This window comes from Alligator mississippiensis, chromosome 16, assembly GCF_030867095.1.
Source record: "Alligator mississippiensis isolate rAllMis1 chromosome 16, rAllMis1, whole genome shotgun sequence".
Lineage (NCBI taxonomy): Eukaryota > Metazoa > Chordata > Crocodylia > Alligatoridae > Alligator > Alligator mississippiensis.
The window spans coordinates 20321838-20337780 of NC_081839.1; the positions used below are offsets into that span (position 1 = coordinate 20321838).

The window sequence follows — 15943 nt, forward strand, 5'->3', positions numbered from 1 at the left end:
CCTGCTTGCTGGGGAGGCCAGGACTGGACACACACAGCCAAGCAGTCCAGCCTGTGGAGCACAGGACGTGCCGGTCTGCACAGCCAAGTCCAGGGCTGATTGCCCACTGCTGTGATACCCAACACCACATGCCCTGGGATGGCACTCGGGGTCCCTGCTGCCTGGGGACAGAGCACACTGCTTTGCTGCACTGTTCAAACCTCTCCTGCTCTGAGGTGGCACAGTAAGGGCTGCAGAGCTGGGGAGAGGCAAGGGCATAAGGACTAACCATGTTATCTGTAGCTTAGGAAACCACCCTCTCCTCAGAGTTCCTGCTGAGCATGGCCTGGGAGTGACTGGGGAGATGGTAAGGTTGTAGGGTTGCCAACTCTGTTTGAATCTATTCCAGGAGGTTTCATCACATAATGTAATGACATTAATGACTGATCTACTGCACTGTACTCAGGAAGGCAAATGTACATTACTATTGCATTTTAAAAAACCCACTGGATTACTGTATACATTGGATTCAACATTTAATATTTATGTTAATGAATGCCCTATCATTTATCTCCCAGGTGACTCTCAGCAGTCTCCTGGAGATCATATCTAATTCCTGGAGACTCCAGGGCAATCCTGGAGGGTTGGCAACCCTGTAAGGTTGAGAGAGATGGGGCAGTGCTTCATGGGTGTGACCCATATCCTGAGGGTCAGGGGGGTATTAGAATCATAGAAAATTAGGGTTGGAAGGGACCTCATGGGGTCATTTAGCCAACCCCACTTCTCAGAACAGGACCATCCCAAACTAGATCATCCTGCAGAGCCACTGCATAGCCAGTGAGCCCGCAGCCTGTACTGGTGCATGGGATTGTTCCGTCCTCAGTGCAGGACTTTGCACTTGTCTTTGTTGAACCTCTTGAGGTTTCTTTTGGCTTAGTCCTCCAATTTGTCTAGGTCATTCTGAATCCTAGCCCTACCCTCCAGCATATCTACTACTTCCCCCAGCTTGGTGTCATCTGCAAACTTGCTGAGGGTGCGCTCCATCCCATCCCCCAGATTGTTAATGAAGATATTGAATGAATCCAGAACTGACCCCTAGGGCACTCCACTTGATACTGGCTGCCAACTAGACCTTGAACCACTGATCACTACTTGTTAAGCCTGACTATCCAGGAAACTTTTTATCTTATAGTCTATTCATCCAACCCATATTTCCCCAGCTTGCTTGCAAGAACACTGCAGGAGACCTTATCAAAAGACTTACTAAAATCAAGGTATATCACATCCACTGCTTTCTCCACATCCACAGAGCCAGTTACCATAGAAGGCAATCAGGTTGATCAGGCATGACTTGCCTTAGGTGAATCCATGTTGACTTCTTCCTGATCACATTCCTCTCCTCCAAGTGCTTAGAAATGGATTCCTTAAGGACTTGCTTTATGATTTTTTAGGGAACTGAGATGAGGCTGACTGGTCTGTAGCTCCCTGGATTCTCCTTCTTCCTTTTCTTAAAGATGGGCAATATATTTGCCTTTTTCCTATCATCCGTGACCTCTCCCAGTTACCACAAGCACTGGCGTTGAGTAAAGGGTGCACATGGGTGCATGCGCACCCCCTGAGCTTGGTGGTGCACCATCTACAAAAAGTGCCACCGACATTGCTGGTGGCACTTGCGGGCGGTCACCGCTTGCCAGCCCTCACCCCAGCCACTGCCAGTTTGCAGGCAGTCCCTGATTGCTGCTGGCTGCCGCCAATACTGTCAGCGGTGACTGCAGGTGGTTGCCCACCACCCCCCACTACCGACACCACTGTGGTTGTCTGCGGGAGCTCCCAGCTCGCCGCCACCATGCCCCCGCCGCCGACACTGCCGCCTATAGATGGTTGCTTGCCACCTCGGCCTCCGGGGACATGTGACGTTCATGGCCACAAGTTTTCAAAGATAGTGGCCAGCTTCTCTACAATCACATCAGCCAACTCCCTCAGCACCCTCAGATGCATTTCATCCCACCACCATGGGCTTGTACATGTCCAGCTTTTCTAAACAGTACCTAACCTGTTCTTTCAACACTGAGGGCTGCTCACCTCCTCCCCAAACTATGCTGCCCAATGCTGTTGTCTGGGAGCTGACCTTGCCTGTGAAGACAGAGACAAAAAAGACATTGAGTGCTTTAGCCTGTTCCTCATCATCTGTCACTAGGCTGCCTCTCCCATTCAGTAGGGGACCCACACATTCCCTGACATTCCTCTTGTTGCTAATGTGCTTGTAGAAAACCTTGTTACCATTCACTTCGCTTGCTAGCTGCAACTCCAATTGCACTTTGACCTTCCTGATTTCATTCCTACATGCCCGAACAATATTCTGTTGTTCTTCCCTAGTCATCTGTCCAAGCTTCCACTTCTTGAGAGCTTCCTTTTTGTGTTTAAGCACACTGAAGAGTTCTTTGCTAAGCCAAGCTGGTGGCCTACCATATTTGCTATTCTTCCCACAGATCAGGATGGTTTGCTTCTTCACCCTCAGTAAGGTTTCTTTAAAATACGACCAGCTCTCCTGGACTCCTTTCTGAAGTCCAGATACCCAGGATCAAGCTCCTCTGAGTGCAGCTGCCAGCAAAGTAGGGCAAAGGGCAGGTGATTGTCTAGGAGAGGCTCCTTTCTCTAGGGTGTGAGCCTGGGGAGGTGAAGGCAGGAAACAAGTTGCAAGGGAGAGGGCAGGGCACTCTCACCTGTGCCGGGGAAGCTGAGGGATCACTAACATGCCTGTCAGGTGGGCTCTGTCCTGTATCTCAGGAGCTGCCCCATTTTTCCCATGGATCACCACGGCCTGCTGCGGTGCCTGTCCTTGGGGACCATTAACTCACACAGCCTCTAATCTGTGTGACAGCTCTAATTTTTTCCTGGGAAAAGAGCCACAACTGCTATCAAATGATGCTATTAGGCACACCGGGATCCAGCAGATGCATTAACCTCCTGACTCTGACACAACAGAGGCACAAAACACACGTGAAATAATTCTCTCTTCACTGAGTCCTACCATCAATTTTTAAACAAATATTTAGCGTGGGCTCTGTGTTTTGTTAAGTAATTTATGAATAACCTCCCCTTTACCTCAGCACTGCGGCTGATGCTGCAGCATCCCCAGTGTGCCCGCCTGCCTTTGGGCAAGGGGGAAGAAACCATACTGAATCTCTATGGCCTGCATCCCCAACACAAACGTGCCAGCCCCATGGGCAGCACCATGCCACCTGCAGCCGTGTAGCAGGGCTGCCAGAAACCTGTCCCATCACTGCCACTGTCTCACACTGTTCCCAGCCCTGCCATCCACCTCAGATGGCAACAGACAGACACTGGTCTGCTCCTAGGAGGGACAGGAGCTCCAGCTCCCTGTTCTCAGGGCTAACTGTCCTGGCATGCTGGAGCTCTTTCCCAGCCCAGAAGCAACAGGTGGTTAAACACATGGGGGTGAGAGGATGCAGCAAGACTGCAGCTGTAACAGGAGTTGACATGTCTGTGGGTAACATTAGTAATGCTCGCGGGTCATTTCAGGTTACTCTGGAAACTGCCCTAGCCCATTAGTGTTTAAACTTCACTGGGTATCAGCTTGCTCTGCCTTGGCTTTGAGACCCTCTGCTACCCCAAAAACTCCCATTCCCCTGGCCTCAGGGTCTCTCTCTCCCTTCTGAAGGCACCCCCAAATGTGCTCTTTAAAAATGATGGGTATCATGGACCCACATGTATGGGTATCATGGACCCACAGGCATGCACACACTTTCAGCATCTTACTGAGTGCTTAACACACGTGTACACATAATCCAACTTCCTGTGCCCCAGTTCATTCTGCCATCAAGGCTCAAGCTCTGCCAGCTCTGCCCAGGTGCACCACTCCAGGGCTCAAACCCCCAGGGCTGTAGTAGACTGTGCCAGGCAAATGGCACTTGTTCAACTTTAAAGTAAAATGCCATTACTAGCCGTGAGGGCAAATCAACCCTGAGCTGGCTCCCTGGGGAGGCAAGGACCCAGTTTCATGTGGACTCTGCAAGGTGAGACTGGATACCTTCCTAAGGGACCTGCTTTAATTCAGCTTTTGGGAGAAGTTCCTTAGCTTGTGAGTACAAGAGCTGTGTGTCAGGCTAGAAGGCAGTGCAAGTCTTCCCTGACCTCTGAACTTGTAGATCTGAGTTCCCTTTTCCCTTCCCTCTTCCTTCACAGGTTTGATACACTCACAGTTCTATATTAAGGCTATCATTTTAATCTAATCTCATGTTTCAGGGCTTCACATGATCATAGGGAGGGTCAGGAAGGAATTATTTCTCCCAGAGCAGAATTTGACTTTTGTTTTTCTTTTCCTGCCCTCCTCTAAAACAGGAGAGAGTGGCTATGGTTGAAGACAGGCTAGAAAGCAGGCTGGGCATATGTGCCATGATGTCCTCTTCCTTACATGCTTAGGGTCCAGATTTTCATCCAGACTAGGTTGCAGAAATCTTGAGACATTCTGGCTTTCTCTGCCACATGGGGCATTATTCACCTGTTGGAACCACCTGGGTAGTTCTCCTTTAATCAGTTCCTAGTCACTGTGGCATGGCTGGGTCTTTGAGGACTGAAATACATGGTCTAACTAAAATCTTTCAACTTAATTGTCGTTGTTCTCAGTGATCCTTTATGGTCAAGGATGATCACTCCCATAGTCAAGTAAAGGGATGTAAATGAGTCCACTGATGGCTAAGAAGGCTGATCCTAAAGCCACAGACTTTATGGCAAATGCCACAGGTGGTGGTTAACGGGAAGGTCAGACCACAGATTTCTCAGTCTTGTTCCTTTCCTTCCATTTCTGTCATTTTTCCGCTTCCAGGAAAGATGGTTCTCCTCAGAGTAAGATGTGCCACAAGGCACAAGTCTCACAAGGCATTGCCTCTCCTGAACTAGTTTTTCCCAATTTGCGGTGTCAATACCACATTTCTTACTGTTCACCTTGAGGGAGTCCTTGAAGTGTTTCCTTTGGTCCCCACATGTCTTTTGTCCTTGGCTGAATTGGGAGTATAGCAGTTGTCAACTTACTGTACGGTATTGGGTGAAATGTAGAGGCTTGTGATATTTGGAAGGTCAGACTCGATAACTTTCTTCCCTCCATCGGATGCTGCCCAATGAAGCTCTGTCACCCCTCTCCGTCCTGGGCAGCTCTTCATTTCCTCTCTCTGAGTGCTGTTAAAGGGGAAACCTGTTCCTTGAGTTCCTGTAGCTGGCCAATTCTATGTCTGCCAGGGGGAGGCACTGGCATCAATCATACCTCCTGTCCCAGATATTTCCATCATTTCCTGTATAGTGTTGGGAGGGGGGAAGCAGAGCTCCCTGACAAATGTGTGATATAAAATCATTTTACTTAATCCGTTACATTTTCCCAAGTTGTTCACTTCTGGAGCCAGATATCTCTCTGTACTCTGGGTGGGTTTCCAACTTTCATGTGTGTGTGAAATAACATTGGAGTTGAAGATGTGTAACTTCCTCTGTAAATCATTGATTTTTGATGACCAGATCATACTGAGGCTGCTGAATACGGCTGCTATCTTGCCAGTCCATGACCTTATTTCCTTCTGGATGTCCCCAGTGCTTGCACATACTGCCAAAGTATGTGAATTAACTCATCTGCAGCATGCCTTTGCCTCTTCCAGCAATGTTTGGGTTAGGAGCATCTGGGGTTCTTGTTAGTTTGTTTTTAACAGCTGCTAATTATCCCTATTTTTGCAATGAGGAGAAAGCTCCTTTAGAACTATCTTTTTGGTATAATCTAAGTCATAAATTTAAACTAAGACTAGATTTATATTGGGCTATCCACTCACACACATCCATGAACTTACTCCCAGTATAAAGGGGCCTTTTTTTAGTTTGTTCTGTGTTGCCGAAATATGAATTTGTGCTAACCTGAAGAAAGCCCCTGGAATATGCATGTCGCTGCAGGGAAACACCATGTAACCAAACCTGTGCTAAAAGATCACACTTCACAGATAGAAAAAGTCTCCATGGCAACTTGGGTTTGTACAGCTGTTGAAGGTGAGTGAGCCCCATGCTGCCCCCACCACTGGCTTGCACAGGCAAAGGGGGATCACTGCCACCGCTCTTGGTGAGGAAGAAAGTTCTAGCTCAGGGTGGGCAGACCTCACTCCTCCTCCCTGGCATCTCTTCTGGAGAATTTCACAGAGCCAGTGTCCCACATGGAGCCCTTGCAGCTTGCAGCATGGGTTAAATGCAGTTACATCTGCAGGCTGGGAAAGGCACTACCACACAAAGTACATGGGCAAATGGAGATTTTAGCTGCTTTAAAAAGGGAGGGGAGCTGCTGTTAGGAAGCCTGCATCACTTCCTATGCTGTGACAGGAACTGGTAGCTACAAGTGAGTGACATTACCTTAACCCTGACCCTGGATGAAGCTGGGTTAATGTTTTGTGGGGGGAAGATGGACGGGAGATTTTTACACTGGCATGACTACAGGTGCCTATGGATATAATAACTGGATGGGAACCCCTTGTATCCCTGCCCTTTGATACCCAAGCCACTGTCACCTCTACCTACACCCATAAAATGAAACAGCAACAACTTCCTTAGACTGTGACAAGCAGCTCTGAGGCAGCACAGAGTGAGGGAAGAGCTCCGGTGGACAGCCCTCCCCCTGTATCTGGGTGCCCACTAGACCCCAGCACTGATGCCACTGGAGTTCACACTGGATGGAGGTCAGAGCTGTAGGCACAGGATCCCAGGCTGTCAGCTCTGTGGCAGGGCAGAGCAGTGAGGGGGATACAGAAAGGCATAAAACCAGGTGCCTTCCTTGTCCAATGAAGTAGCTTCTTTGTCCCAGCTGTTCCATGGCCTGAGAATCAAGGGGAATGGGAGTGTGTATGTACATCTGTGTGTGCATGGCTGTGCGCATCTGTAATCCAGATCCCCATTCCCTACAGCATAGGGCATCTTGCTGCAAAGATCATCACTGCCAGAGCATGTAACACCAAAACCACACAGCGGTGAAACTGAGGGGTTAAGTGATACTGGGAATATACCAACTGATGTCTTCATATCTGCTAGCCAGCAGGTACTAGCAGAACAGAAGGGAAGAATCGGATTTCAAGAGTGCTGAAATATCCTGAGCACTAGCAACCCTCAGGGCTATGGTACCTGTTGCAGGGAAGACATCTCCCCAGGCACTTTGTAAATTTTTTTAGATGTTAAGGGGGAATGGGAAAAACATATAAAGTCAGTCTTAGCCAGCTCTTTGCTCAGTGACATCTGCCTGAGACATGCTAGCTAGAGGGAGCCAACTGGATAAATCTGTATGCCTACATTCCTCAGATTTTGTTGGTATTACCTGTGCTGTATTCTGTCCACACAGCAGTGATGTGACATTTAAAGTGACAGGGGATGTGTCTACATGAGTTGCTAACTGCACAGTTGCCTAATAACACTGCGCAGTAGTGTCCTGGATAAAACCTGTGCTGATAAACTACTGAGCAGTAGTATTAGGCTACTGTACAATTAGTGTCTGTAAAAACCTGTGTGCTGGCACTACTGCGCAGTAGCACTAGTTACTGTGCATTGATTTAGTACTTGGTTATGCAACTACTAAACTTAATACACTGTAACTACAGCGCATTAATGAATGTGTAGATGTGCTCAGAATCATTTTAAGTCAATGCAAAGCCCTTTGTGGACTCATTTTGGGTCCTTGCAGCCAGCAGCCTATTTTGGGGGTGTCTGTGAAAGTAGAAGCTAGCCCAGGCATGAATGCTTTTCCAGTTCCCTGCTCAGAGGAAATGCCACCAACAGCCAAAGCCAGCTGGAGGGCCCTGCTAGAGAGGAGACTGAGAACAGAATTGTGGGAGTCCCCCCTGCATACTTGGCAAGTCTACTCTGACAATGGTGCGGTGATGAGCCAGGGATGCCAGGGCTAGGAAAGGCCCAGATTTGGCAGAAGTGTGGGATAAGAAGACAGGCAGTGCTGGGGGTTTAACTCCCTGGGGCCAACTGTGGGCAGGCTGTGTGGGCTGATGTGTGGGCAGGCCGCAGGTGTATGGGCTTTTCAAAGCTCTACTCTGCTCTCAGCTGTTATGTTTTTTCTAGAGATGTAGAGCAACCTGACCTTTTACGTGAGGAGGCTGCAGGGATGTGTATAGATCCCTTTCCTGTTCCTACTCAAGGGATTAGACTATTGTTTCGCCCAGTAACTGATAAGTTAGTGAATTGGTGACTAAGCAGACACCAGGCTCAGAAATTCAGTTACTCAGGACTGAATCTTGGGAACTATACAATGAACAGACCATTTGCTCACCCTAAGTCCACTCCAACATGGAGGTGTTTATTTTGGGGCACAACTTGCTCTTCCTGCTCCATCAGGACTCTCCTCCTGCCAGTGACCCCAATCCACAGTGGCTTCCCTTCCTCCTTCATCTGTATCCCCTAGAAGCTCTGCAGCCCCCATTCTCTACATCATATCCCCCTCTGTGCTGATCTCCTGTGTCTGTCCTCTCCACAGCCTTTAACCTGAAGGCATCAGACAACTTCCCTTCCAGTCTCCTCCCTTTGGGGTCTGTATTATATTAGGAAAATTGGTTTCCAACTGAGTGAGCACTGGAAGCACAATTTGGTTCCTAATCTGGATAGTCCAACCCATGGGCTGTTCCTGGAAACAGCTGTGTTCACCAGGGCTCACTAGGGGTTGGACCACCACAGCGTGAATGCCATTTTTTGCATTAGCTCGGCCTACTTCCAGAAGTGCTTCCACGATGCCACCTCACCTTCTTCTCATTGCCAGGTGCTCATAGGAAAGTATGGGGAGAGCACAGCTGTGTCATAGTAGCTGCAAGCAGGGCCTGCAGGCACAGCATGGAGGGGGGCTGGGCTGGGGCCAGAGGGTCAGGCCTGGTTGCTCTCCACTTGCCCCACAGCTTTCTTCCTCCCACAATGGCTGTATGCACCATGGCCTGGGCTTCCCTCTGTACTTGGGCTGGGCAGGACCAAGAGGCCTGGCACAAGCTAGGCAGAATTCCTTGGTGGGCTGAATTTAATCCTCAGACCTTTTTTTGCCCACCCCTGAAGGCTCAGCAGAGGCCTCCTGATGAGAGGCGACTAGTGCCCCATCCACACCCATAGCCCTTGCCCTTTATTCAACTGCTTTGCTCTGTCGTGCTCTGCAGCTTTCTGGTGAAGTCTGCCCTGGGCAGGGGGCAGGCAGAGCAGGTCGGCGCCTTGGAGAACTATGCCTACCTGCAGGTTTGTGATTTGCAGAGTTCCGTTGTCCAGCAAGCTGACTCTGGGATCGCTGCCCACAACCTTTTGCCCATCTTTCAGCCACTGTATGCTAGGCACAGGATTTCCAGTCACGTAGCACTGCAGCTGGGCGGTTGAGTCGACAGCAAATGTCTGATTGATCGGCCCTCGGCAGATAATTGGTGGGATATGATCTGACATCACTTAAGACAAAAAAAAGAAGAGAACCAGTGAGGGATTCCTCCCTGCTCAAGGGCAGGCTGTGTGAGCTGCTCTGAGCAGACAGCCATGTGGAATGGCTGAGTCTCATGTGGAAGTCTGCTAAATTTGTACCCATCTGATAAGGGTGCAGTATCTGACCCTTCAGAGTCATGGAGATTCCTGGCTTCAGACCCAATCTGCCATATTGCATCCATCAAAATCAGTCTACCAAGAGTTCAGCATGAGCAGTGGCTCAGACCCCCGACTTATTGATCCTACCACCTGTGGCCTAGGGAAAATACTAAGTCCCTACCATTTTGTAATCACACTGGGTAAAAAGCAGCTCAGTCATAAGAACATAAGAAGTGCCATATTGAGTCAGACCAATGGTCCATCTCATCCAGTATTCTGTCTCTGATAGTGGCAGAAATAGATGCTATACAGGGACAGCATTGAACCAGACAGCTTTAGAGTGATCTATCCCCTATTCAATACCCTCCTGGGCATCCACCATTTACTTACTGAAGTGCCAGCAGCTTGGTCTACTGCCTCTCATCTGCCATCTTTAGGAGAGTAGCAGGTTGATTAAGTGAGCAGCTGGGAATAGGAGTATTCCAGGGATCCTGGCTTCAATATCATCAAGATAACTGCTACCAGGCACCAAATGGAAAGGGAGGAGCAGAATGAGAAAGACAGAGTGATGGACAAGTTGGCCTTTCTAGGCTGTGATGCAGTCAAGTCCTGTAGGAAGGCACTGGAGGCACTTAAGCTGTTTGAGCTTTGCTTTCTGCTGTTGTCTTTTTCTGTTAATTGATCTTTACAGCGTCTTAAAAGCCTCTGCATGATGGCTTGCAATATGCTTTTCCTACAGACCAGTCCTGGCTAATGAAACTCTTATCAATCAGCTTGCTTAGTAACTTGTAATTAAATACTCAGCTGAAGGCAAGAATTAATTGGTTATCTGAAGATGTATGTCTGGCAACTGCAGGCAGCAGGAGTGTCAGCATGCACCTTTCCTGCCAGCACCAACAAAACAAAGGAACCCAAAAGTGTTATTAAACTAAAAACAGGGTGTTCGAATCACAGCTAAGGTTCAACACATAAGGCTCTTCCTGAAAGCAGAGAACTGTTTTGCTATACTGGCTATAGCTGATAGTCAGAACTCAGGGCAGTCTAGGCCCAGTTCCACAGGGGAGTCACTGGCCACATCCCCATGAGTAAGGGCATACTGCTGCTTTTTGCACCAACACATGCTGCTGCACATGGAGTTTGCGCAGGGAAAAATGCCTTTGGTAGGACAGGGAGGCTGGGGCCAGCACCTGGGCTGGCCTCAGCAGCCTTACCTGGGTGTCTGGGTGCCTCCCAGGGCTCCAGTGGTGGCAATCTGGATGCATGCAGCTTGGCTGGCAGCCAGAGTGTGGCTCTGGCCACCCAGGCTCTGGTTTTGGGCACCATGTGCTGCTGCCATGTGCACTGCCTTGTTTTTCTTCCGTGCGCTTTTTCTTTATACTGGAATTTCTCAGTATCTAAATTTGGCTCTGCACTGCAAACGGGCAGCACAGAAAACCAAATTACATGTGCAGGGTACATTTTGCAGTGCCTCAACAGCCTCTGAGGTGCTGCAAAATGCATGCGGCCACTGAGTCTGAGATGGGGCATCAAAGCCCAAGGAAAAATGGAAAGACTTGCAGGCATTGAGTTGCCAGTGGATTGATTTCTCTTCTACTTCAGTGTCTATTGATTTACTCTAAATCACTAAGGGCTACTCCATATTGCACATACACTACCCAGTAGCTTCTGGCCTTCTCTAAAGAGTAACTAGGAGCCTGTGCTTTGCTCTAGGGATTTGAACCCTCCCATGACAGACACTTCAGTGAATGGGGTCTGTCTGATTAACGCATAGGCTTGTGCTGCTGCATTTCTATGGAAGCCAGGTGCTGGTGCCAATTTGATGGGGGATCAATGCCATTGATCTCATGTACATGAAGGAAAGGGCAGGAGGTGCTCTGACACAGTGAGAAATGATGTTGAATAATAGTCTCATTGAACACAAAATGAGTGTACAGGCAGTGGGGGTGGAGGACAATAGCAAGGCACACAAGGACTACATGGCTCCCTTGTCCTCAAACAGCTACAGAGCAGCCACCGAAGTAGGGGCTGAGTACTTAGCACTCTGCCACCAGCTTTCTCAAGGCCTACCCAGTGCCCTTGTGGTCCTGCCTTGCTTTGCTGTTATTCCACAGTGTAGGCAGCTCTGGTCTCTCCATCACTCTCCTGTAGTGCTGACCCCTGCCTGCTGCTGCTCCTTACTTGGGTTTTCCTTGGCTGGCTTGTCTTTGATAGATAAATCAAAAAGAGCAATTAAAAAAGAAAAGCTCTCTCCTATGAAACAGAAGCCCTGGTTGGCACAGGGCCCAGGCATCTTGCTAACTGGGCTCCAGGGAATTATATGCAGTTGGCAGAGGCTGGGCAGGCAGCAGAGGTGATGCTGTTGGTCTCAGGAGAAGGGGCTGCAGACTGAAGCCCTTGGCAGCCCAACAGCATGTATGCAGTGCAGCTAGTCAGGTGGAGAGTGCCCCACCTTAGAGACTCTTCTGGGAACAAGGCCCTCAGCACAGAGGCTGGTAAATAATCTAGCAGGCAGCCTCATCTCCTTGACCCCACCTCCACTGGGCAGGAGATTATCTGGAGACCATGTCTAATAAGAGATTTTACAGGTGGCTTTAGACAGATAATACAATAGAGTGGGGGGCAATATTTGGCCTGGAACAGGCAGGACCAGAGGAGGCAGCATGCAGATATCACCTGCTACTGACAGGGATTGCAAATCCAAATTTGAGGCCTGTGCCCCATTCGCAGCACTCCCAAACCAAGGGTGTAGGTACCAAGGCAAGAGCCTGAGAGCAGCCCCGGGGCTTTGGCACACTGGCTGATGGGAGCAGCTTTCTGCCCTCTCAGGTCTGCGATTCAAGTCCTCTATTATATTCTGCAATGAAATGAAAATCCAGGCCTCCTGCAGCTCCTCAGTATTAAATTCAGAAAGGCAGTGCCAGAAGGATGAATACTGAGTCTTCTTGTGCCTAGACAGGGTGCTGTGTCCCTAATGGATAAAGCCCTCACCTAAGGCATGTCCACATGGGCCACCTCTGCTCTCAATCAGGCCTGTCCCATTAAGTACCTTGTAGATTAAAGTTCCAACTAGATCAAATTAGAGACAGAGGCTGATCTCACCAGGAACTAGGGTGAGCACTCCATAGGTATCTGCCCATTGATAGGCAATTGTCTGTCTAGCAACACAGTAGAATTCGGCTGAGTGAAGCATCAGCTTGTTAAACAGCTGAGTGTGTGGCTGTAGACCCCAATTCTTGAATGACAGTCCCTTCTGCACTTATCACCAATGATCCTGCCCCCTTCACTCACCAGGATGCTCCCACCACCCTGTTTTGTGGCGCTGAGCAGCCCTGACCTGCTTGTGCCCTGCCCATTCCATTGTCCCTCGCTCCCAAGGCACAGCCTTCACCCCCCGCCCCTCCCAACCAAGCCCTGCCAATGCCCCTCACTTCCAACCCACAGCCCCTGCCACATTCCCTCCTGGGAGCAGTTCCTGCTGCTGCACCAGACCATAGGTCCAGCTTCAGCTGTCCCCCTTGCTCCTTTGTGGTTCTGAGCCGTGCCAGCCCCTGCTGTTATGTCCCCTGCACCTATGCCCAGGCACCAGCTGTCCCCAAGTCCTTCCTGGGAATCCCTTGACTGGGGCTCAGGGACTGGGCTTGGCCTACGTCTGGCTGGGCAAGACCCTTCCCCTCCAGGCCAGTCTCCCTCTTCACAAGCTGCTCTAGGGGGGCAGGAGGGCTCCAGGCCTAGCTCAGGCAGCAGCTTCTACCTGGAGCACCCCCCCCCCCCCCCCCCCCAAATCCATCACTCTCTCTCACATACATCCTCCTCGTTGCCACTCCTAACCCATCATACACATACACACAGACCCAAATGCCTCATCAATCTCTCCCCTTGCCCATTATCCATCCTGGCCCATCACACCCCACTGAGTGGCTCCTGGGATCAGGAGCTCCCCCAGCCAGGACTGCATGTTCCAGTGTTGATGTAGGCATAGGGCAGCAGCTGTCCACGTGGCTATGGCTCCCACTGGCATATCCTATCCCATCTGGTGGTTGGGCACGCAGGGGCTGTGCTCCACCAGGGCAGCCGAGGCTGGCGGGGCCCCATGTTGGGGAGGGCGGCATTTGGGTTAACCACACTGCTCCTCCCCTCCTCTCCCTCTGCCCCGCCATGCAGTGTGCCTCCAGCCACCACCTCCAGCACTAGCCCTGGCACAGCCACCAGCAGCAGGCCAGGCCAGATTGATGGGATGTGGTATGGTAGCGCAATGAGTAGTGGGGCAGTGGCTGCCAGCATGGATGGTCAACATTTGTCCCAAGTGCCCTGACCCCAGGCACTGCCTTGACTGAGCAGCATCCCCAACCCCAGCCCCCAACCCTACCCTGAGGGTGCCCAGCCAGGCAGGCAGGGCCACAGTGCACGTGGTTCTTCCCTCCTGCACTGAGCCACTGCTGCCACTGTCATCCTGGCTGGACAATGTCCCCAGCCCCAGCTCAAGCTGGGACGAGCCACAGCAGGATGAGGCAGCATGGCTGGGAACAAGGCAGCCCATACCTGCCCAAGCTCTGTCCCACAGAGTGGGACAGGGTGATCACTGGGTGCTATAGCAACAGCACCCTGCAAGCCTCAGTGTCCCTGGACCTACAGTGCCGCAGCCACCACCACTGCCTCCTCCTCCACTCATGTAAGAGACCCTGCCTGCTCATACCTAACCCCAAGCAGGGCACGATGGGATGAGGGTGCTGCCCAGGTTTTCCCATGCTGGCCTGAGAGTGACCACAAACCTCTCCCTGTTCCTCCAGCCTCACACCCCACACCTCTGCCCTGCTCCCTGCCTTCCCTTCCAGCTCTCCCCACAGGCCCTCTGCCCAGAAGTGTGACCCTTACTGAACCCACAGGGCTAGCTGTCCTCCACCTCCAGGCCTCAGACCCCAATAGCCCTACTTACCCCAAAATCCACAGGGGGGGAAATGAGTCACATTGTGAGGGAGGGTGTGGGAGCATATGGGTGTGTGTGTGTGGATATGTGGGGTGTGGGTGAGTATGGGGTTTGTGGGGAGATGTGCATGTGGGGAGGATGTGCAAGGGGTGTGGGTGTAGGGGTCTGCATGTATGGCAATGCAAGGGGGGTGTGGGTGCATATGTATGGTAGGGTGTGCGCATGTGACTCACCTTATGACACCCCCCCCCCCCCACACACACACACAGAGTCTCTCAGTCTCTCCCTCCCTCATTATTTTCTCTGTCTCTCTCTCCCCCTCCCTCATTGCAGGGACGCATGCAAGCACACACACACACACCCCTCCTGCTCCTCGCCCTGGGGGACCAGTGTGGGCCCCCTGCTCTGGTGATGCAGCCAGGAGCTACGTGGTGCTGTATCAGGTGGCTGGCAGGCAGGGAAGCAGTGATGCTGCAGCAGGCAGAGACTTTTGGTTGGGGGGGAGGCAGGGGGTGGTAGGGGGCTGGGGGCAGGGCAGGACCAGGCTGGCCTTGCTGGTGAGTCCTGATGGCTTTCCCTGGGCCCTATTGCCCCTGGCTCCTGTCATCTTTGACAGGCAGCCTGGAGCAGATAAATATACATTTTCTAAAATTTTTAGGGGCCCCGCGGGCCAGACAGAATGGCCTGGCAGGCTGGATATGATCTGTGTGCCGTATTTTGCCCACCTCTGGCTTAGGGGTTCCTGTCCTTTTGCAAGCAGCTCTAGCAGACTGGAACTCTGCTTCAAAAGGGAAAATCCATGTTTTTCTTCGTGAAAGGGGAAAATCTGTGATTTTCTCCTTTAAAAGGGAAAATCTGTTTTTCTGCAGGAAGTAGAAAATCCAAATCATACAATCATAGAAAGTTAGGGTTGAAAGGGACCTCAGGAGGTCATGTAGTCCAGCCTCCTGCTCAAAGCAGGATCATCCCCAACTAGATCATCCCAGCCAAAGCTTTGTCTAGCCAGGTCATAAAAACCTTCAAGGACAAAGATTCCACCACCTCTCTGGGTAACCTGTTCCAGTGTTTTACTGCCCTCTTAGTGAGAAAATTCTTCCTGATATCTAACCTTAACTTCCCTTGCTGCAACATGAGACAATTTCTCCTTGTTCTGTCATCTGCCATCACTGAGAACAGACTAGCTCCATCCACTTTCGAAAACCCCTTCAGGTAGTTCAAGGCTGCTATAAAGTCCCCTCTCAGTCTCCCCTTCTCTAGACTACATAAGCTCAGTTCCCTCAGACTTTCCTCATAAGTCATGTCTCGCAGACCCCTCACCATTTTTGTTGTCCTTTGCCGGACTCTCTCCAATTTGTCTATCTCCTTTCTGTAGTGGGGGCCCCAAAAAACTGAACACAGTACTCCACATGAGGCCTCATCTGTGGTAAATAGAGGGGAAAAGTCACTTCCCTTGACCTAGTG

The 15943-nt window shown here is 50.7% G+C and overlaps 1 protein-coding gene across 10 annotated transcripts in view; it reads right to left on the reverse strand.

The window, feature by feature from the left end:
- Positions 1-15943, reverse strand: part of ROBO3 (roundabout guidance receptor 3) — a 283680-nt gene that overhangs the window by 15072 nt on the left and 252665 nt on the right. For all 10 annotated transcript variants that reach the window (XM_019490162.2, XM_019490161.2, XM_019490165.2 and 7 more), the window contains one exon: positions 9223-9428. In XM_019490162.2, coding sequence (XP_019345707.2) covers positions 9223-9428 — 206 coding nt within the window. The remainder of the gene's footprint in view (positions 1-9222; positions 9429-15943) is intronic.